Source organism: Nilaparvata lugens, chromosome 4 (assembly GCF_014356525.2).
Source record: "Nilaparvata lugens isolate BPH chromosome 4, ASM1435652v1, whole genome shotgun sequence".
NCBI lineage: Eukaryota > Metazoa > Arthropoda > Insecta > Hemiptera > Delphacidae > Nilaparvata > Nilaparvata lugens.
The window spans coordinates 44,570,630-44,595,917 of record NC_052507.1 but is presented as its reverse complement, the minus strand read 5'-3'; the positions used below and the strand labels follow the sequence as shown (position 1 = coordinate 44,595,917).

The 25,288-nt window shown below is 32.3% G+C and overlaps 1 protein-coding gene and 1 long non-coding RNA gene across 3 annotated transcripts in view; one reads left to right on the top strand and one right to left on the bottom strand.

Annotated features, from left to right (window-relative positions):
* The first annotated feature begins 8,030 nt into the window (after nt 1-8,030).
* LOC111064385 (neurexin-3) overlaps nt 8,031-25,288 on the top strand; it is a 42,414-nt gene continuing 25,156 nt past the window's right edge. For both annotated transcript variants that reach the window (XM_039427524.1, XM_039427523.1), the window contains exons 1-4: nt 8,031-8,190; nt 18,900-19,052; nt 19,606-19,713; nt 22,293-22,485. In XM_039427524.1, coding sequence (XP_039283458.1) covers nt 8,092-8,190; nt 18,900-19,052; nt 19,606-19,713; nt 22,293-22,485 — 553 coding nt within the window. In that variant the 5' untranslated portion in view covers nt 8,031-8,091. The remainder of the gene's footprint in view (nt 8,191-18,899; nt 19,053-19,605; nt 19,714-22,292; nt 22,486-25,288) is intronic.
* LOC120351194 lies at nt 11,512-14,789 on the bottom strand. The gene is made up of 3 exons (XR_005571226.1): nt 14,691-14,789; nt 13,899-14,012; nt 11,512-12,012 (listed from the first exon to the last, which is right to left on the bottom strand). It is a non-coding gene; the product is annotated as an uncharacterized LOC120351194 (long non-coding RNA).

Genomic DNA, 25,288 nt, shown 5'->3' with positions numbered 1-25,288 from the left:
CTTGAGAGTTGAAAAATCGTGTTCAGCGACCGAAAATACATAAGATAGAGTTCCTGAAATACATAATTTGAATGCATAGACTAGTAGGAGCGATGCGATAGACAGGCCATTACGCGCATTAATCATGGGGGAGGACTGCGCCGCAGCGTAACAGTGCTACTTATACCCCTCCTACCGCCGCATCTATGATCGTAACCCCCAAACTATATATATCATTGGATTCAGGAAGAAACGGCCTACAACGTTTATTGGGCGCCTTTTCCTCTAAGTCGGCTAATGACTTCAATATTCGAGAAATAACAAAAAGTCCATAATAAAAAAATACATTTTTCGAGATATTTTATTTTTTTACGGAAAAACTATGCGGTTTATCGCAAAAATGTAGAGGACCACATTGAAAGCCAGTTATGTGTACATAATATTGAGAAAAAATTAAAAGCTGTACTATGAATAGTAACTGCAGGACAGGCGATTTTATAAGCGCGCGTTTTTTACAACTTACCCCCCTCCCCACCAAGCTGTCGACCACCCTGGGACGTGACGACATCGAGTTTCATATACACTAAAGACCCCCTAACAATAATCCGAAGTCAAATTCTCTGCCTCTCTCATGTATGCTCAATGTAAGCCAGCGCCTGGACTATTAGGTGGAAATAATATTTATCTTGAAACTATGCATCAAATATGAAAAGATCAATAAAAAGTATAGAGCAAGTTCAATTTCCAGTATGGAATTTTGTCTTCTCTTGTTATATTGTATTTTTACTTTTCTTGCCCAATTACCATAGGTAAGACGAAAGTATTGCTTTCCAAAAAAATTAAGGTACCCCAATTTCTAAATTTCTTTACGTTTCAAGGTCCCCTGAGTCCAAAAAAGTGGTTTTTGGGAATTGGTCTGTATGTGTGTGTGTGTGTATGAGTGTATGTATGTCTGTGTACACGATATCTTATCTCCTATCTCCTAATGTATAACCGTAATGGTTTGAAATATGGAACTTGAAGTTCTTACACTATAAGGATCCGACAAGAACAAATTCTATCAAACGCAATTCAATATAGCTGCAAAAATTATGTCAAAAAAAGGGTTTTCAAGATTTTCTCAAAAACGGCTTCAAAGATTTTGATCAAATTCATTCCTAAAATAGTCATTGATACGCTCTATCAACTGTCGCAAGTCCCATATCTGTAAAAATTTCAGGATCTATGCGAAGATTGAGTTTAGATTTCCAATTATCAGGCTTCACATACGATTTAAACGAAAACTTTCAAGTGAAAAAATTGAGCATAAAAATCTCTAAAACTAATGTCCAGTAATATTTTCACCTAAAATTGAGAATAATTTCGAAATTCGAGAAAATGTGATTATTCAAATGCAAACTTAATGAGAGGCAACTGTTGATTCTATTAAATCATTCACTGGAAGAGATAGAGATCAATTTTAAATTATACTAGCAGGTCACCCTTTGGTAAGTTGCTACGGGAATTAAAAGATAAGATTATTTTTGTGAAACATTTATAATCTAAATTCTACCAAAATTGTTATAATCGTTTTTGAGATTAGGCCACAACTTGACATGAAAATTATTGGGTCAAATTATTTGAATAATTAATTGATGTATTGGAACTGCTTTGTAGAATAGTAGTCCAATTGCAGAGAGTTTTGTAGAATATTGGGCGGGGCTTAAGAGTCGACCTCGAATTTATCCATTGGCAATCAATATTTCCCGTTGACAGTTATCAAATTAGCAGTGATCATGTTATTTTTGCTTTTGCTTGATGCAATTGAAGATTAAATTCCAAATTTAGTTGATTTGGAATTTTATGACTCTCGTATCCATGGATCTCTTGCTTATTCTGAAATTTTTGGCATAGCATGACGCTTAATTTTCGTTTCACTTATTCAAAAGTGTGGGAGCAGCCAATCCACTGATTCTTTCTTTCATGGAAGTCCATTCATACAAAAGAGTCTATTCATAATAGTTAGTATAACATCTATCGTGGCTGATTCCTCATGTCCTAAACTTTACTATCATAAATATTAAAGTGGGATGAATTTTCATAAATCTTAATAGAGTTTATTCAATCACTTTGATTATTGACTACCATCATGAGATTTCTTTCTTTGATCTCAGCTTGAAACCAAAAGCTTAGGGATGAAAATTTGGATGTAAACTAACATATGACTCAATTTAATTTCTATCTGAAATATCGGGGCACCGAGCTTCGCATGTTTATTTATTTATAAACAGAACACAATTATTTAAAATGATTGGGGAAGGACTAACAGGCACAGCCCAAAACTGTTTTGATTTATACACTATGAATAGTCCAAAAAGTAGGTTATGTTCCATACACTTGAATTCAGATCCAATTTTAATCCAAGCATTTGAAAACAGGAAAGTTCTGATTTAGATTGTTTACATACCAAATTGAATAACAAAAACACTCACTAATCACTTAAAACTGTAAAATAATGATTAACTTTGAAAATTATGATATACTCTACTTTATGATGATATACCATGTCATCTCAACAAATCAGATTATTTTGATCAAGTCGATTAAAATTTCTAGATTCAACAGCTGGACATAATTCTATCTCTCTCCTACACAGGCACTCTGTTATCGACAGATGACGAAATTATCATCTGTTCTTCCAAGAATGAATAATTATTATCCTTTTCATGTCTTTCAGCGAGTTTCCCAGGGATGAGACCTAGTGCAATCGATTTTTTATATCATAAACCCACTATGTTCCAAATTTCGTGAAAATCGTTAGAGCTGTTTTCGAGATCCGTTGGACATACATAACCATGCATATAACCATATACAGAAATTGCTCTCTTAATATAATAGGATTGACAACTTTAGTATTGTTATCTATCAATATCAATAGGTTTGTCTTGTGTCATGTAGTGACATCATGAAAGGAAACAGGAGCAGCTGATGGAATATTATGTTTTTTTTCTATTTAGTTTTCAGCTGATATTGAAACATGAAAATATCAGGCCCAGTGGCACAAAAGCCTGTTCAATTTCAATCAGGATTGAATTTCATAAGAATTAATCAGAGCAGGGTTTATTATTTAATAGAAGGCTTCTCTCATTGGTTCTCTTGGTATTTAGTCCAGATAATGAATTGACAGACAGTGCATTTGGCTCTCTCAAGGCCATGGCTGCGTACAAACATAGAGCTACAGAGGAACCAATACAACAGAAGCTGAAGAAATTAGTCGCATTTCTATCACCTCACAATAAACATTACATTCAACTACCATATGTTTGGAGAGATCGATTTTAAATTTATTTTGCTATAATCCGGTCACTTTCTGAATCTATTCTTCCAGATGTTGCATGAATACTGTAATGTTTTAAATTAATTAATTAATTAATGTTTTTAATTAATAATCAGCTGAGCTTTAGTGTTTACAAGTTTGTGTTGCTTAAATGGTTCCAAATTTTCTCAAATAACTCAATATTATTCGTTACAAGTGGTAATTGAGTGGAATATTTCCAATTGATTTATTAATTCAAGCCATCTAAATTCAAAATTTATAGTTTTCATTTTTGTTTTGGACTGAAATTTTATCAAACTTGTACACGTGACATTCTAACCTTATTTCGGACTTTTTCAGCTATAAATTTGGAAGAGAAATAGCACAAGGACTATCTTATTATTTATCTTTCAATGTTATTACATTAGTGTCATTCGAATTGTAAATAAATTGTAAAATAAATAAATTGTAAATTGTAATTAGGTCGCCAAATTTGTTGACTCAACTACAGCTATTGTAACCTTTTTCATTTGCACACAATCTCTCATGTTTTCAACAGATTATGGAAATTTTTTTCTGATCAGCTGCGACTTGAGGGACCAATCCTCTCTCAAGGAGCTTCAGCGAATTTTCCCAGAGTTAAGACCTGTTCCAAAATATTTTTTTTTTTGTCGCAAACCCACTATATTCCTGATTTAATAAAAATCGTTAGAGCCGTTTCGAGTTCCATCCGACATACATACATATCCACAAACACACATATTCAAACAGAAATTGCTTTCGAAGTATAATTGACTTCAATGATTATGATTTCATTCAATGAGAGCTTATTTCACATAATAATTACAGCTGGCATCAACAGCAAAAATGTCAAACATGATTGAAATTGAAACAGTAGCGATCATCAACATTATTATCTTCATCTGATCTAAAGTAACCAAATTATAGTAAGATTCACATCAATGTGTCAGCATTGTTTGAATGGGGAGCATTGATGCTATTAATGAGGAATACTGACAGTCAACGAACTATTATGCATATCCTCTAACATTTTTAGAAAAAACAATCAATGTTTGGGAATAATTGATTCATGGGAAAAGCGCCTTTCTTCTATGGAAGATATTTTTACATTAGGAAAAGCAACAACAGCTATTTGGCCGTTCTAATAAATAAACCCTTTCTTTCGCCCAAGTTATATTTTGGCCGAATTTCCTCATTCTTTGCAAATAGATTCCACAACGGACACTTCTGAAGTTATAAAAATACCCTCCATATATCATACTGAATTATTGAAATGTAATCGAAACTGTTTAAACAGTTTTCGCGATGTCGGATATACAAACAAAAAAATCTGGTGTGGCGCACTCACACAACTTTCCTTGCCGTTATGAAAATTTATCACCTGACGCTAGTGTTCCCGCGCATCTCAAGTCTACTATGCAAAGATCTAAGCCAGCTGGTGACAGGACTATAACGCTGGAGACACACGAGGTCTGCTATCTCTTCATAGTGAATGATTTAATAGAATCAACAGTAAGTTGCCAACAGTTTGCAATTGAAATAATAACATTTTCTCGAATTTCGAGCTTATTTTAAATTTTAGGTGAAAATGTTACTGAACATTAATTGTAGAGATTTTCATACTCAATCTTTTCCATTTGGAATTTTTTGTTTAAATTGTATCTGAAGCCTGATAATTGGGAATCTAAAATCAAACTTTGCATAGTTGAGGCGGACCTCCTGAAATTTTTACAGATATGAGACTTTTGGCAGTTGATAGAGCTTAACAATGACTATTTTAGGTACCCTTATTAAAACCTATTCAAAACCCTGTTTTTGACAACATTTTCGCCATTTTAGCCGCCATCTTGAATTGCATTTGATCGAAATTGTTCGTGTCGGATCCTTATAGGGGAAGAACCTTATGTTCCAAATTTCAAGTCATTCCGTTAATTGGGAGATGAGATATCGTGTACACAGACGCACATACACTCATACACACACACACACACACACCACACACACACACACACACACCACACACACACACACCACACACACACACACACACACACACACACACATACAGACCAATACCCAAAAACCACTTTTTTGGACTCAGGGGACCTCGAAACGTATAGAAATTTAAAAATTGGGGTACCTTATTTTTCTTCGGAAAGCAATACTTTCCTTACCTATGGTAATAGGGCAAGGAAAGTAAAATTAGTCTTGATAGAATAGGATGATTTGATTGAAGTAACTCCAGTCATGAAAGTTTGTTTTAAGAAAAATAAAAATTATCTATACTCCAAGGTATAGCTCCGATTGAAGCAGCAGTGCCCAATCAATTTGTTCTCGATAAATGCATTTTAATTAGTTCTTCAACTTGGTGCCAACTACAGTAACTATATTACCCAAATATAGTAATATAGTTACTGTAGTGCCAACCTAATGAAGTCATCTCAACTTAATGCCAACCTGACAAAATTATTAATTTAGTTGCCAGTAGTCAACAACTGTTTTGAAGAGGTATACTCTCTCTAGATTATATTTCTGTAGTAACATATATATGATATAAACATTTCAATTATAATTAAGAGAATGGGAGAAGAAGAATATACATGCTAAAAGACGAACTTTACACCCTTAAAAACCACCCTTAGAGTTGAAATATCGCCAAAAGATTTCTTAGTGAGCACCTAGGACGTATGACGAAGAAATATTCCAAGTTTTGTTGCAATCCATCCTGTAGTACTCCAGAAATCGTGATCAGTGAGTCAGTGAGATAAGAATTTCATAAATATAGATTTCCGAAAACTCGACTCTTTCGCTGGAGACACTCGAGGCGGATTTTCCGCGGCGGCAAAAACCGCCTCATATGTCTCCAGCGTTATTGTCCTGTCACACGATCAGCTGGTTCAGATATTTGAATACCGTAGTAGACTTGATATGCGCATAACCACTAGCCTCAGGAGATCAATTAAGGTGAAATAATTAACAAAAGAGTTCCGATGAAAAGCAAGAGTACATACTAGAGAGAAATCCTATAATATCAAGCGAGCAATTTCTATATCCTATACTGTTAAACGAGCAATTTCTGTTTATATGTTTAGATTTTTGGATGTTTAGATGTTTATATGTTCGTATTTCACCGGATCTCGAAAACGGCTCTAACGATTCTCGCGAAATTCAGAACATAGTAGGTTTATAATATTCGATTGCACTAGGTCTCATCCCTGGGAAAACTCATTTAAGGACATTGAAAGGATGATGATTATTATTCATCGTTGGAAAAACAGCTGATAATAATTATTTCGTCGTCTGTTGATGATGGAAGTGAGTGAGTGAGTTCATGTGTGTAGGACTGTGTCAAAATTATGACTCAACTGTTGAACTTTTGTAATCATTCAATCAGGTAATTAGTGCCGGTTGCAAAAAAGCTGGGCTATTTTCAATCCTCTAACTTTCAATTTCTCTAATTTGGTTCACGTGAAATTGATCAGGATAAAAATTTAACCGGCTTTTTTGCAACCGGGCCTTTGAGAGGAAAATTTTTGCATTCCTCTGCTGGGAATTAATCTCAATTTACTGTGATTAGATAGAACATTTCTGTATAAACTATGAATGTTATTATAATTTCTTCTTTCTTAATAAATATTTTATGCTTTTGTACTACAGAGCTAAGCTCGGTCCCCGATACTATAGTTTTATATCTGGCTATTTTATATCTTGTTATCTGGCTGTGGTATATGGTTATTTATATCCAACGGATCTCGAAAACGGCTCTAACGATTTTTACGAAATTTGGAACTAGGTCTCATATCTGGGAAAACTCGCTGAAGGACATGAAAAGGATAATAATTCATCCTTGGAAAAACAGATACTATAATTTCGTCGTCTGTCGATAACAAAAGATGAGTGTGCCTGTGTGGGAGATCAGCTATGTAATCAATCAGCTTACCGTGTCTCGCGAGAAATCTAGAAATTTCAATAGACTCGATCAAAATAATCTGATTTGTTGGCATGACATATTATGGTAAATAATAATATTCAAATTTGATCATTATTTTACAGTTTCAAGTGATTGGTGAGTGTTTTGTTATTAAATTTGGTTAGTAAACAATCTAAGCTTTTCTATGTTCAAATGTTTGGACTGAAAACTGAACCTGCTGAATTCAAGTTTATGGAATATACGGTAACCTACTTTTTGAAATATTTATATTTTAAGTGTATAAATCAAAATTCGGGGAAGAAAGATTTTTGGGCTGTGCCTGTTAGTCCTTCCTCAATCATTTTAAAGAATTGTGTTCTGTTTAACATTTCATGAATAACGAGCGAAGCTCGGTGCCCCGATATTATTATTTAATAATGGCAAGGAAAGTAGTGTGAGTGTGCCACACCAGATTTTGTGTGTGTAATGTTGTGTAAATAATAAAATTTTGATATGACGTTCAGTTCCAATGATTATTTTCTTATGCACTATAGGAAAAGCTCAAGATATTCTAGAGCTCAACTTCACTAGATTCATTTAGAACTCAAATTTTTCTTCACTCTTTTGAAACAAACTAATTGCATCAATGTGAAAATATATTTTATGTCTTTTTAATTTTCAAAATTCATTGTACCTAACTTATACCGTACTTATCAATTTTTAGTTTAGAAATCCAATTCTTTTGTATTATTGTATTTTTCTCCATGATTTGATTTGAACTTTTAAAAACGGAATTTTATTGAAAATAATTTTTGTGTGTTTGCAGGTTTCGTTAGTTGTAGATGGTGTTTATACAGAACACTCGAGTACAGCCGGCACATTCACAATGCTGTCGTCGAGCCGGGTGTACATAGCTGGTAGTGAGAACACGCATGCCTTACCTGGTTCCAGAATACACAACAATTTTATAGGATGTTTGAGAAAGGTGAGACAAAATCACAACCACATTCTCATTTTTTAATTGATATAGATAGCCTATATCAGATTAATTGAACGATAATTCAAATGAGTGTTAATTAATCCAGATTAACCAGATTCTGATTAATAGGACTTCTTTGATTTTTCGTTTCATTGAAATTATTGCCAATTTGTTTCTATATATATATATATATATATATATATATATATATTATATATATATATATATATATATTGCTATATATATATATATATATATATTGCTATATATATATATATATATCCTATTCGATAATCCTTCTATATTCGAAGATTGAATCTTCACTGTGTCTATAGATCATTAAAGTATATTATCACATTAGAAAAATACGATTTTTACTTATTCAACCCAATGAAATAGCCCAAGGGGAAAATCTTTATTCATTCCAATAAAGTACGTCTCTCTTATTCATTGGGTAGAAAAATAGGACTACATATAATATAGAATGGAAAAACAGACTGCCGTCCAAAGTTGTCCAGTTTTAGAAGTTGTTCAAATAAAAGTTCAAATTCACATTCACAAATTCGCATCACAGAAAATCATACTGTACCGCAAGTAAATTATTGATTGAAATTTGGCTGATCATAAAGCCGAAAAGATATTTCACAATTCAAAAGATTTGATAAGTAGGCTAGGTATTAAATAATGTGGTGGAGAAAATTTAGAGCTCAAACATCAACAAAACTACTTAAAGCAAGATAGATCCTGTAAACTCACCCTTTCATTAATCACATTAATTATCATCCATAACCTACATTTAAAGTACGGTGTGGAAAACACCTCCCAAAATAATAAATTTTATACAAACCGGTAATAGCTACCGTATTTCATTGTACTAGATAATTACATAACCATTAGGTTATACAGAGTGAGTCATATGTACGGGAACCCTTCAATAAGTTGGAGACTGTTGTAGATACAATATTGTAACTCTCGGGATAAGATATTGGTCGAATACTCTATACCTTTTGACGTACAACTGAATTTCAACCCCTCATAAGGGGGTGACTTAGGGGTTGTAGCTCAACTATTTTAAATGTAAACAGCCATTGTGTGGTACATCATTTTAAAGGTATTTTTAAAACAAGAAAGATGGCATGAATGAAAACGTTTTGTGATGCTTGTATCCAACATGGCGGCTGATTGAAGTTTTAGTTTTTTTTAATGAGGGTTGTAACTCAGATATTTTAAATGTAAACACCCATTGTGTGGTACATCATTTTGAAGTCATTTCTTTAAAAACTGAAACTTTAATCAGCCGTCATTTTGGATTCAGATATCATAGAACATTTTCATTGATGACATCTTTCTTTTTAAAAAGGCCTTTAAAATGATCTAGGCTACCACACAATAGGTGTTTACATTTGAAGTATTCGAGTTACAACCCCTAAGTCACCCCCTTATGAGAGGTTGAAATTCAGTTGTACGTCAAATATGGAAAATTCAACTAATAACTTATTCTGGAAGTTACAGTATATTTCTACGAATATCTACAATAGTCTCCAACTTATTGAAGGGTTCCCACCCTAGTGGAAGTGATCAATAGAGATCAATAAAAAAAATGTATTGATATCAATAGGTATTTGGGTCAATACACATCAATAGGTATCCATGGATATGTATTGATGTGTATTGGCCCAAATACTGTCTGGATCTACACTTACTGATTGCTTAATATATAGTGAATTTGAAATTTAAATAGTAACTTGAAAATTTGATAATAAAAAATTTGAAATTTATAATATAAAATTTGAAATTTATAACCCAGGCGCCACGTTAATTATTAAGGAACGACCCTCGAAATTTGAATAAACAACTACCACAGCATAACTCTTTAGCAGAGACATGAATTTATTTGAACTATATAAAAAACAATGTACATTACTTTAATAAGGACGCAGTCCAGCAATCAATGAATGTAGAACTACACATCTTTCCCAACTATATTGCTTAACTCCATGATTAAAACAATAAAGAAGGGAGGGGATCTAATGATACTTGTGAAATAACAAAACAAAACAATTTTGAATCATTAGATAATTATAATGAGAATAAGCAAATGGCAAATTGAAATTGACACTTTACAAAGAAACAAACGAGATTTTCAATTTTGATTAAATATATCAAATGTCCTTCGAAATTTTAGTAATTACTCTATTAAGCAGAACACCGAAATATGAAATATGATTTTACCGTTTATGAAATATCATAATAATGTTTATTGAGAGTCTCAATATTTAAATAGAATAATGCACAATAATACAACGAATCACAAAACCTTAACCCTATTTGAACAACAATAATACAAGAAAATAACCAGTGTGGCAAACAAACAACAACTTAAAATTACACTAACCTTATATGTTGTATACCCCGCGGAACTTGGCATTTTCGCGCACTTTTAAACTGCTCACTTTACATTACAAATTATGAATTTTTATTATTTTTCTTTAATAGTGGTTTTGATATGGTGGTGTTGATGTGGTGGTGGTTTTCCGGAAACAGGACTCCATTTCAGCCCCTAGGGCTGCGGGCTGCACGCTGCTCACTCCTCACACATCTTATTCTGGCCGTGGTTCACCGAAAAGTGCCCTCGTGTTCCCAACTCCACGTGCTCGCCAACCCTCGAACCATTGTTCCTCCTTGGATCACTGCCCCAGTTGATGCTGCCCCCTATCTGATGGCACTCCACTCACGCCTGGCGTCTGGCTGCCACCCTTTTGTCACTGGTCAGCGTCGGTTATTTCACCGTTAGACTTTTGACCATCATTGTTTCAACCTCTACCCCCCTTTGCCATAAGCTGGTTCCTTTTGTACGTTTTGAGGCAGAAAGTTGCAAGTCGAAAACTGTCTTGGCCTGGCTTGCAGCTGTAGAAAACCAAGGCCTGAGATGATTGTTACAATACCTATTGATATCAATACACATCAATACATATCCATGGATATCAATACATAACCAGCTGTATTGATATCAATACATATCAATACATTTCCATGGATATGTATTGATGTGTATTGGCCCAAATACCTATTGATATCAATACATATCCATGGATATCAATACATAACCAGCTGTATTGATATCAATACACATCAATAAATTTCCATGGATATGTATTGGCCCAAATACCTAATGATATCAATACACATCAATAGGTAGCCATGGATATCAATATATAACCAGCTGTATTGATATCAATACAGATCAATAGCCATCTATAAGCAGCCTGTCTCCTTTATAGAAAAATTCCTCTTTTAAATCTAGGAGAGCAGCTTAGGATGAAGATAACATTTGCAAGGATTATAATATTTTAGCCCAGCTGCAACTGGCATCAGACAAGAGAGTATACCTGTTTTTGAATTGAATTGAAAATTTCTTTATTTATCAAAATGCACAGAATACATCTGAACAGTGTCAAATTACAAAATGAATTATTAATATCGTCACAAAATCATCCTTTACACATACAGAAGTTTAATTATCTATAATTAATATAAGTGAATTGGATTCAGTGGATAGATGTCTATTGACATATTGATGAAAAATTAAGGGATGTAAATAGTTAAGACATAAATAATGTGAGAAGTTTGTTTATTAAAATAACTCATATGCATGTCATTTATCTATTAAGAAAGGTCCTTATTGTGGTGCTCCAGAATACTTTGATCTCTTCCTGTTTAAAGTAGCAATTTTTTGAGCTACATACTGGTTTATGTTACTGCACCTCAATTCAATCTCAATTTTTGTAGCATTCAGATTTTCCTCCAGGATCCGGTGTTTGAACATTTCTAGAACAAATAACAGTTCAAAGTATACAATCTTTACAAATTAGAAAATAAGGATTTTATTTCCTGAATTAATCTGCTAGCAAATTTATTTAATTACCTAAAAATGTATTTAAATATGCATGACTCTCCCTCTCCTGAAAGGAAAGTCCAAGTTAGATAACACAATAGCGTTTTTTTCACGTGAAAATTATGTCCTCACAGTTTTACATTATAACGTCATATTCTGGTGGAAAAGTCGAGAAAATCACATTTTTTCACGTGAAAAAAGTGTAAATGTTCCAACTTTTCACGTGAAAAGTACGTGAGAATGAAACTTGAAAATAACGTTTTTTTTGTTTCTACATTTTCACGTTATACTGAACTCTCAGAAAAGAACATGAATAAAACGGGTTTTTCTACATTTCTTGTCCCACATTTGGTCATTTCTTTCGCATGAGAATTTCCAAAAATTCACATGGAAATAACGTTTTTAAAATACATTTTTACAATATTTTATCATGAAAAGATGGAGAAGGATTACCTTAATTATTCTGAATAAATAACCTTTTCAATTCTTTATTTTTACATTAAAAAACTATAAATCTTATAAGACTTTTGAATAACCACAATATAATGTGAAGTAAATTCTCTACCCTAACTTTACAATAATTTTACACAAAACTGAATAAAAATTAAATTCAACTATAAAGTCCTATTTAGACAAATGGATTTTTCCTAGTAAGTAGTGATGATTGTATGCAATCTAACAGCTGGACACTATAATTACAAAAAGAAAGCTCATTTTCATTTGTAATCATTCAACAGCTGACAAATTTCAAAAATGTTTCATGTAAGCTTCATTTTTCAGCTGTTGGACTTTGTATCAGCCATTTGCTTGTATTAGCTTTGCATCACCAATGGGAGAAAACCATAAATGTCTGGATGGCCAATAGGGAGATTTTTGCTTTAATAAAATGGTGAAACAACAATAATTTATATTAAAATTGAATTTATTTTCAAAACATCACAGTCTTCAACCCTTCAATAAGTTGGAGACTGTTGTAGATATAATACTGTAACTTTCAGGATAAGCTATTGGTCGAATACTCCACCTTTTGACATACAACTGAATTTCAACTCCTCATAAGGGGGTGACTTGGGGGTTGTAAATCAAAGATTTTGAATGTAAATACCCAATGTGTATTATCTTAAGAGCCTTCTCAAAACGAGAAAGATGAAATCAATAAAAATCTTCTATGATACTTTTATCCAAAATGGGGGTTGATTGAAGTTTTGGTTTTTAAAGAAATAATTGATAAAATTCAATCAGCCGCCATTTTGGATAAAAGTATCAAAGATTTTTATTGATGTCATCTTTCTAGTTTCAAAAAGGCCTTTATAATGATGTATCACACAATGGGTGTTTACATTAAAAATATTTGAGTTATAACTCCTCATTTCTTTACAAACTGTAACTTCAATCAGCCACCGTTTTGGATTCAAGTTTCATAGTACATTTTAATTGATGTTATGTTTCTTGTTTTAAAAAGCCCTTTAAAATAATGTACCACACAATAGGCATTTACATTAAAAATATTCCAGTTAAAACTCTTGAGTCACCATATTATACATTCTGAACCTAGTCAACCCCTTATGAAGGGGTTGAAATTCAGTTGTACCGTACGTCAAGAGTTAGAGTATTTGACCAGTAACATATCCTGAAAGCTACAGTATTATATCTACAATAGTCTCTAATTTATTGAAAGGTTCCCTTACATATGACTCACCCGGTATGATTACTAACTTATAATGATTAGCACAAGCCTAGAGCTCATGTGGACATCACCCATAGAAGAAAATTGTTTGACTTTATATTCTGTTTTAAATTAATCAAAATTAAGACTTACTTAGATTTCTCTTTGCTGGTAAACCGAGTTTTTGGAGACTTCAGCCAGTATTTGATTACCGTACTGCTTCTATGTCTTTTTCTTTTGTGTTGGAAAATTTCATCACCACAGCTCCTATCAGAGATGAAACAAAAGTTCACTTATAATTAAACATATTTCAAATAATATTTTTTGACTAGAAAATTGGAAAAACACACATGTTGCAAACACACAGTCTCACTCTTTCTTATTATATAAAATATATATTGCTAAAATTAGAGGACTACATTGATAGTTTTCCTAAATTGGAATGAGATATAAAGCTGTTAATATAAATAAATGGATCAATTGCTTGCTGGGAAAAGTTTAAATAAAGCCTGCCGGTCCAGAAAAAAACTGAATGAATTTTAATCTATCAATCCACAGTCATATATTATTGATATTAAGTTCATTATAATAACATGAGTGTAGATTAGTTTGTGGTGACTTCAAGTACTTAGGCTAGGCTAAATAAAAAGTTTTGTTACACATTTAAATTTATATGTACCAGCGTATAACCGTGGAATGTGTCTGCCTAGAATAATAATCATCTTATTTCCAGCAATGATAAATTCAAGAGGCTTTTCTCTTATTATTATTAAGTTATGCCTCAAATAATACGGTATTCAGTGTTGTGTTATAAGGTTATGTTATGCGTGGCCTATAATAGTCTTTCAAAAAGATTATCATTTAAATATATAAGTATTTAGACCTAAAATAAATTTATTATTTCATTTTACGGTACATCAATAAAAACAAAATCACTCGACTTACCTATATTTCCTGGATAGAATCACAAAAATTACGGACTACGAAACTCATTCAAAAAACCGTTGGTCCTTTGCAAAATTCATTAGGCTTGTGCATCATTGTGTCATCAACTCATCATGATCATTCTATCGATAGACCCAAAATGACGATATAATATTATCAATACATCGATAAATAATAATTATCGACTATTGATAATTACATATTCTCAAATGTCATCTACATCTTTGTTTGGAAATGTGTTATTCAAATTACATAGTTTAAATAAGTAAAAGTAGAATACAATCCTGATTTCTACATTTTGAATGCAATAAAATCAGTTTTCCCCGGCAAAAAAGTTAGAATTAGTTTGATATATTGATTGTTAAGACTTTGATATTTCCATTTCACAGTATCATATTATTGATAATATATCAATATTTTCATTCGATACAATAGTAATGGTGGCAATTTCAAAATTATTGACAATGTTACTGTTATTAAAATATTTGATATTAATTTCAGGTGGAGATTATTGATTTTTTATGGGGGGACATTTGTGCTTGACACTGAATTAATGTTGGAAACGATAAAATAGTGGGTTGTTATTATTTGAATTATTGAAACCCCAAAAATCATTTCAAAGTCTGTGAGAGTAATTCCGGATACTGCATGATTTTCCTCATAAACTGTGATCTAATTTGAAAAAAGTGTTATAACTTTTCCAATTTTGAATGGAATCATTTTAAATTCTAGGACAAGGTTGATAATATGAACAGTAAGGTCCATGAATTTTTTCAGAATTTTTCATGATGAACCAAATTTATTTTTAAATTTTAAACGTCAGTAGCACGTTAATGGCACGTCTGACAGGATTTTCACATAGGACAAGAAGTGCTGGAAATTCACTTCCTCAACCGAATCAGTCATCAACAATACATTGTTCCGGGAAAATTGAAAATCTGCCAAAATTATTCAAAGTTTTTAACTGCATTTAAAATTACGGCAAAAGGTCTATATATTGTTAACGGTGCCCTGTAGACGATTTTTGCAAGAGACAAAAAGTGCTGCAAATTAACTTCTACACCCGAATCAGTCATCAAAAATACATTGTTCCGGGAAAATTGAAAATCTGCCGAAATTATTCAGTTTTAAACTGCATTTAAAATTACCGCAAAAGGTCTATATATTGTTAACGGTGCCCTGTAGACGATTTTTGCAAGAGACAAAAAGTGCTGCAAATTAACTTCTACATCCGAATCAGTCATCAAAAATACATTGTTTCGGGAAAATTGAAAATCTGCTGAAATTATTCAGTTTTAAACTGCATTTAAAATTACCGCAAAAGGTCTATATATTGTTAACGGTGCCCTGTAGACGATTTTTGCAAGAGACAAAAAGTGCTGGAAATTCACTTCTACACCCGAATCATTCATCAAAAATAAATAGTTCTGTGAAAATTGAAAACCTGCCAAAATTATTTCCAAGTTTTTAACTGCATTTAAAATTCATTGACTGTATTTACAGTGATGTGTATTTGATATCCATGAACTCCTATTGATATCACTAAACTTGTAGTGATATCAATATAAGTTCATTGACTGTATTTACCGTGATTTCTATTGGTATCCATGGATTTCTATTGATATCCATGAGCACGTATTGATATCCATGAGCATATATTGATATCAATAGAGTTTTTCTATCGATTTCTATGAATCTCTCCCACTAGGGCATGCATATGACTCACTCTGTATAATTTGTAAGGTGTTTATTCCAATATGGGAGAGAATGTATTTATAATGATTATGTGGATAGGTAAATTTAGAACAGTTGAATCCAGGCATATAATAGATCGTTCAATAAATTATTTATTCCTTAGTAATAAAATAATAACTGTATGGAAATGGAAACGAACTTATGACTACCGTATACATTACCACACCACATAAAAGCATATCAATAAAATATGATACTACAAGAATAATTAATTTGTAAATAACAAGGCATATATCCTACTAATAAATGAGCCTCAAGTAATCCTGAAGATGTTATGCATCGTCCTATTGATGAAATCGCGTAGGCCTATAACAATGAAGCCAGGATGACAATAGGAACAATGCAAACAAGACACTGGTTCAAATTTACCAGCTCAAAGCACAAACATCAATACGGATCAATACTTGGAGAAGACAGCACAGACGATAGCTGGGTACCATACAACACTTATTACGGTTTGCATGTCAAGTAGTTATCAGTTCAATACGGTAGGAAGAGATGAAACATGAATTCCATTCAACCTTAATTTGATTATTTTCTTGTTCTCAATCATATCAATTCTTGCTAATAGATTATCGGTAACGAAACAACACTTTTCAGTACCGTACCGGTAGGCTTCAATCTAGTCAGCTACGAAATGATGCAAAGTGTAATATGGTTAACAATAAAAACTTGAGATTCAAAACTCAATGGTGTTTCTTTCATAAAAGTGAAAATTTAATAAACACTTGATTGATGGGAAAATTTTTTTGAAAGGAAAATAATTCTCAACTCAAAAAAGCATTACAAATAAATAATAAGGAATGATGGAAAAGTTTTTGTCTCACAGATTTTTCAACCCTACATTACTACCGTGTTTTGATATGCCTGATATCCCTTTTACTAGGTAGTAGGCTACATATTTGTAAATTCTACCTACAAGACTTTGTTTTTTTCTTCAGGCTGGTAAAAGTTTAAAAAGTTAATTTCTGCTAAAAATATTTTTTTGGTATTGTCACCTGGTCATATGGGACATATATATGAATCATATATTTATCTCATATTGATCAGGATTTTAGAGTTTTAATTTAGAAAAGTTTAATGAACAGTGTTTTTGTCTTTGAACAATTTTTGTCATCGACAGAAAGATTGTTTATTTCATTTGTTGTCAAATTAATGTAGCTTCTCTTTTGTTTTTAATAACAAACGTGCCGCTTGTGCGACAGATAAAAATATGTACTTGAAATGGCTTTCATGTTTGGCATTGACTGAGTTATATTTAATACCCAAAATTTTTCTTTTGGTCTGTGTGTGAGCTCGTTCGTTAGGACTGTGAGTAAAGTCCGGCTGTTCTGGTGAAGGGGATAGATTTTGCTCTTGTTTTATAATACAGTTTTCCTGTCGCAGTTCGGGCAGTTTAAAGAGAATTGTATTATTGAATAGGACGGGATCTGAACCCATTTCATTAGATCAGTTATTTTGATTTTTAATTAATAATTAACGCCGCGAAATACCAGTCGATGCCAAAGTGGGAAGCTATTTCAAAAAGGTAGGTGACTACTGAATCATTGTTCTTAAATTTTTCATAACCACAAACATTGAATCCTCATTATCAGCAAGCGGGTGTTTTCCCATTAATTCATATAAAATATTGTTTTATAATCAAATTAATCTTGTTTTGTTCAAATGTAAATATGTTAAAGACTCATTGAAGTTCTAGTTATTCTGTTCATTTCTTGTATTCATAGTTCTTTTCCCCTTACATATTGGGTGGAGGCGTCCCTGCTTACAGTATATTTATCAAATAAATATACTACATACATTTACATTACATCCACAATATACCATATATCCACACCTCGTAGGATCACACCAAACATTGGAGATTCTTGTACGATTAAACATATTTCAAATTTCAATGTGACATCTCATTAAATATTATTGAATCATGTCCCATTCTAAAAAATTCTGTCATTACAGGCCAATAAGAGTCATATAATTACCTATTTAAGAATAATTTTGTGAGAAATACAGTAATAGAATTGAAGATTCAAACTACAGAGAACCTATTTTCGGTTACTATACCATTATTTTGATAAACAGGTGACTAAGTGGTTTTTGACAGCCTGACTATATCAAGCAGGAGTGATTCTCCTCCCCCCCAAGCCCGAGGACGCACCCCCATGAATATCCCAAATTCTAGTACAAATCCCAAAAAGGCGTCCTTGCAAAAAGGTCGTCAGTCGTCGTTATATTGAACTTCTGAAACTGTTGACTTTTTTGGGACCTCCCCAAATTGTTTTTTGAAACCCCCTCCCCCCAGAAATTCAAGTATGCAGTTTGCATCCTTGCTTCCCGCCCAGGTGGGCATCCCTGATATAAAGTCTTCTATCTATACAATATGGATATCTTGAAGATATTTAGAAATATATAGAACTAATCCATCACTTTTTCTAATGAGGAAATATTTTTCAGGTCGAATTCAGCACAGAGACATTGAGGCTGAATTTGATCGAGCTGGCAAGAACTGGAAATAAGCTGATATCCATTGCTAGTCCTGTTGAGTTCATATGCCAAGAAGTGAACGCGGCTGATCCTATCACCTTCACTACGATGGCGTCTCATCTGGTAAGTTGACAACATTTTTTTCTATCAATAGAGAAACGAAGAAAACATTGACGATTTTTCCAAATTCGAATTTCCATTGGATTTCATGTATAATAAATAATATAATGTTGAAACTGCTTTACATTCCCAATCCCTTCACCAATAATGGAATAACCCTGGTTATTCTACTTCAAAGTAAACATATAGACCTATTTTCAAATGTACCATAGCCTATTTAAACATTTGTAATAGAAAAATAAATTTTTATGACGTTCATTTGAGGGTTTTGGCAGCTCTGCCCATCTTTCCCCCCATCATTCTTACTTGAATATGAAATGCATGTTCATTCAAAACGGATAACTTAGAAGTTTGACATACTATCTGTTGATTATTATTCGAGAATGAGAATCAGATATTTTTTCAATTCGTATGGGGCTTGAAAATTATATTTATATGCATGATGTTGTTTTCACCTGGATTGTATATTTTGTATATGAATGAATAAATAAATGATATTTATGATTTTTATGTGTTATAGATTCACTAATTCTTGTATTATTTCATTTTTGAACAGGTGCTTCCAAATTGGGACGCCAGTCGGGAGGGAAAAATTTCACTGAAAATAAGAACGATAGAGCCAAATGGCCTCATCATGTACAGCATCGGCTCAAGAAGCTTCCATGTAAGTCTCACCTATAATATGTTAATATTTCACTATAAACTATAGGCCTATGGTTCGTTATTACTAAATATCCATTATATTATATAGTTCGATTTTCCTTTTATTCAGTATGGTAGGCCTACTACCGCAGCTTATTACAACATCGTCCCAATTACGTAATGAAAAATGGTATTTATTTCAACTGTCTTCGTTTTATTGATTGAATAGATTGTTAATCAATCAATCATCTTTATTCAGACATACATACAATTTACATGAAATTGGAATTTATTCATAACACTGACAATTTACAAACAAAAATAAATGAACTTAAAAAATCAGTACCGTACAATAATTTTGAAAAAATAAATAACTAAAATACATAATAAAATATTGTCTTCTAATTCTATTTATATAAATGAAAATAATTAAAAACTAACAAAAACATTATGTAGAGTTATCAGAGTTATGATTAAGGTACTTCATTATGAATGCGTCAACTATAAAAATTCTTAGTAATAGGCCTATAACAAGTCAGTCAGAACAAATATATATAAATTTACATAACTTATATAATGATCATCATGATTGGTTTTCATGAAACCAATTTTCAACTAGGAGTTTACAAAGGTCAGCCTTAAATTTTCTCAGTTCACTGTTAGTGGGTGATAGTTTTACAAAACGTGGTCTATTATAAAATTTGCACCCCGCATAGCTAGGCTTCCTCTCAAATAGCTTTCTCCTATGATGCTGAGTTGCAAAGTTTTCTCTCCCTCTAGTATTATAAGAATACATATCGGCTCTAGAAGTCTGAAATTCGTTCTATTTTGGACAGAATGCACAATCAGCCTGAAAATGTAAATTGAGGGTACAGTTAGTAGCGATAGCGATCTGGATGCTTCTCTACAAGGGTGGTTGTATCCAAGCCCCGCCATATACCTTATTGCTTTCTTCTGTTGTACAAATACTCTCTGAATATTTTCCTTTGAAGTACCACCCCAAAGCCCTATACCATGAACAACATAACAATAAAATGTAGCAAAGTACGGCACTTTAACGATGCTTTTTGTGGAACATACTTCGCCAGATTTCTGAGAAGAAAGAGACTTTTACTCATTTTCCTGATCATGTTATCAACATGTCATGTCTTTGTCAACCTGTCATCAAAATTTAACCCTAGCATATCAACAGAGTCAGTGCTACAGAAGTATAGGAACATTTTTAAAGTGTATAATTTGACTTTTCATAGAATTTATTGATAGACAGACATTATATAAATACTGGACCACAGCATTGGCTGAGATGTTCATGTCTATTTCAAGATTATTTACATCTTTATCAGAAAATAGAAGAGTTATGAGCACTGAGAAGTGTCATCAGCGTAGTGTAAAATGGACATTATCTGATAGGCATACAGCTGAATGTAAATCTGAAATGTATAGAAAGAAAAGTATAGTGGACCCAGGATTGAGCCCTGAGGGATTCCAGTTTTTAGTTTTAATTTAGAGGATGAAACTTCTCCAAAGGGTGAAGATAGGCAGTCATAATGTGTATGCTCATATCATTAGTCTGTGGGAGATACCTCTTACTCCTAAGCTACGCAATTTATTTAAGAGGATATCGAAATGGACACAATGAAAATCTTTTGAGAGGTCTAGCAGTACAGCTGAAGAGAAAATCCCCTTATCTAATTCATCCAGTACTTTTCCATATAAGTTTATAGCTGCATCAATAGTTGATCTCCTTTTGACAAAACCATACTGGTAAGAAGGAATAAGCTTCAATTAAGTTAAGTAACTAGTAAGACGCAAATATATATATTTTTAAAGATTTTCGAAAGAGCAGGCAGGCTAGAAATAGGACGATAATTTGAAATATTAGTCTTTTCACCTCTTTTATAGACAGGGGTGACCTTGGAGACTTAAAGGCGATCTGGGAAAACTCCCTGTTCCAGCATTGAATTAATTATGTCGACTAGAGGAGAAATAAGCCCATTTATTCATTGATAGACCATCATAACCTCTACAATGTTTTGATTTCATACTTTTAATGATGAATAGGACTTCATCTTTGTTTGTGGGTGAAAGATATAAAAGCTGTGCTGTGTTTGAAGGTGAAAAATATGAGCTATGGTTTGGTGACGGCATATGCTTTAAGTATTGCTATTAATTCTACTATTATCAGTTTAGGATCCCATTAATATGAAATACTCATAGAAGGAATGGAAAGTTACTGAAATTTGCAAGAACTTATCTATTATTCAATCTCAGCATCTTGTTCTCTCCTGAAAATATATTTTTATGATTTCCAATTATTATTCAAATATTTATGAATTAATTCACAAATCTTTATTCACAACAAAATTCTTCTTTCCAGCTTTGATTAGAGCACATCATACGAATACCATATTCATATGAACACAGTATTTCGAATTCCAATTCTATTGAAGTATTGTAACAGCCTAACAATTGTAATTGATGAATTAATTGACGATAAAAAATTTTCTATCTTCAATCAGAGCTTGGTATACGAATATTTCAATTTCCAATTCTATTTAAATTGTAACAGTGTATTATTCGTTCAATTGCATTGGTTTGCAGGCGGACATGTTTGCATTGGAGCTGATGAGTGGGCATTTGTATTTGCACCTGGACCTCGGGTCGGGCGCAGTGAAGGTGAAGGCCACGATGCGCCGCATTGATGATGGTATGTGGCACGAGATACTGCTGACCAGGAACGGCAAGGACGGTCGCCTCATGGTCGATGGCAATACCGCTGACTTCAGCACTCCAGGTCAATTTTAGTTCAACTATAACTGATATATATATATATTGTAACGTACAAAAATTCAATAAGCAAGCAAAATCGCTAATTGAAAGAATTTTATAGGTCTGAAGCAAACAGCTATTCTATTATCGCCAAATGTGATAACAACAAATGAAAGATTAGATAATAATGGGTACCATGGCTAAAATTAGAACAGCCGATTAGAGAAGAATTTTATTTGCTATTTATTATATTATATAAAGTATTGGAAATTTTGAGGTTAGGCTTAAACACCTACCAATCGGCGACCTAATAATCAATCAAGCCGTATAATGTGAAATCTAGCCAGACACCTTGGCAAAAATTTGTTGTAAACAAATAGTATTCAACTAGAGGATTTGGAAAACACATGGCTATTAGTTATAGAGGGAAAAACAACTTATAACATTCAAAAATATTTATTATCTGTAATGAGCATGAACAAATACACCAAAATAAATAAATAAAATATTAAGGAAGTAGGATAGACATAGGCGCATGGATACATTAGTGAATTTGCATGAACCAATCAAATTACAGTAATTGATGGGCGCAATAGAGAGCCGATTCAAATGAATATATAAATATTTTTATAAATGATAAGAATTTATAAATTATCACTACTCAGTTTATGTATTGGATATGGTCCGAGTAATTATAAAATATTATACCTAGGATATAGGTAATAATTTAGCAGATTGGCACGGACTATTTGATCCTTTTAATGGTGTAGTAGTGGAATATTTAAATGTATGCAAATTTGTAAGTCGGAAATAGGATTGTAGAAAATAAGGGCAGGACTTCCCCACTTGCCTGCCAGATGCCACCATGGAACGACACTAAATTTTATAGAGCACAAGTCCCTTTGTTAAATTGTACTTTTGAAAGACTTAAAATATAAATTCATTAATTAATTTTTTATAAGACTTAGTGATGCTGTATTAAAGCATAAGTCATTGGATATTTATTTATTCCCTTGGAGAAGACGACTTCAGCCACCAAAACTCCAGGACGACCAGGAAATTTGGATCGCCACCATCGTCTTGTGAAAATTCAGCACGTGAATGATAAATTATCGAAATATATAAAGTTACGGCGCCCTCACTGCTTCAAGTGAAACAAAATAAAAAGCTAGCTCGTCGAAAAGGTTATAAATATTAAAAATTATTATAAAACTTGCGCAAGTCTTAGAAGGTACAAGAAACATATATTACTAGTTAAATGAATTATATGAAATGCATATGTCCAAGGATACACAGATTATCCTCACTCAATCATTAATTTTGTTAGCGAATTATAGAGATATAAATGTAGCTCTTGTTCACTGGATAAATTGATTTATATGATTTCACCAGAGGCCGAACCTCAAGCCCTGAGAGATATATATATATTGAGAAATATACTGAGATCTATATATTAATATATTTATGATTTATCAATTGATTATATTTTATTATTTTTGGAAAGGAGATAATAGTGAGATTTTTTAAATCGAAAAGCAGCAGCAAGTCGATACCTGAGCTGCATGAAGATAAATGCATACGATTAATGATTTAAAAGCACATGGTAACGTTTCGTGCTAAAGAACTAAAAAGTAGTGAGCCAATCTGTGATATTTTATTTTTGATATACCGTATTTGTTCTTATTTTTATTACATTTGCTTGTTGCTCTATATATATTTCTACATTTATTTGGTCGCTAATATTTTATTGTACAATATATGTATCAAGTTTTTTATGGTGTACCCTTTATTTATTTCTCCACTTCCATGCATGACCAATCTCATATTTATTTATAGAATTATCAGTATTGAAATATTAAGAAAACTACCATCCGGCTTTATTCTTCACCGAATAAGTTGGTTTAGTCAGTGATATTTAGCATTGATCTTTGGAAATAATACGTTCCAGAGATTTATATAAATTGTACAAGAGCAGTGAATTGCGGGAGCTCCTGAGCGAGTCTATAAGAATTTTGTCTAAGTTGTATTCTAAGAACCACAACCAGAATCATATAATTTTTTTGTACTCATGCTTTACCGACTGCATATATATATATATATATATATATATATATATATATATATATATATATTATATATATATATATATACGTATATTGTAACGTTATTTTTGTGAATAACGGTTTGCCTGGCTTGGCTTGGCTGCAGTCGGTAAAGCATCAGTACAAAATTATATATAAATATAAATAAATATATACTTTTACTTTATATATATATATACTTGTTATAGATCAAGTACATTCTCCAACGAAATTCTATTTCATTAAAACCTATTAAATTTACTCATTTTAGTTTAATTTTGAAAAAAAATGTTTAAAACAAAAATCTAAAATTAAATGCTGTAAACCACCACGAAAACTTCAGCTACTGCAATATTGACAACAGGTTTAACAGCTAGATGGAAATTTGATAAGAGTTACTATCCAAATATTATTGATATTGTATATTGAGATTGATATGTTCATCGATGATTGGCCAACTAAGCTTCATTGGACAGCCTATACTTCACCTTACCCTACTGAATCAACTCAATCAACATGAGAGGTTTACTTATAATATTAATATTAGTTTTATCAATTACTGTACCGATAAAGTAGGTATCGTTTTGGTTCAGTCGGCTGCCCTTAAGCCGCTCTAATTTCAATCTTCTTTTTTGTGAATGAACAATCTTTAGGTAAATAAAAAGCAATCGAAGGGAAATCGGAGGATACCGGTTGCTTTTCTAGTATATGGTAGGCACCTCAATTTCCATGCTCGACACAAGATAA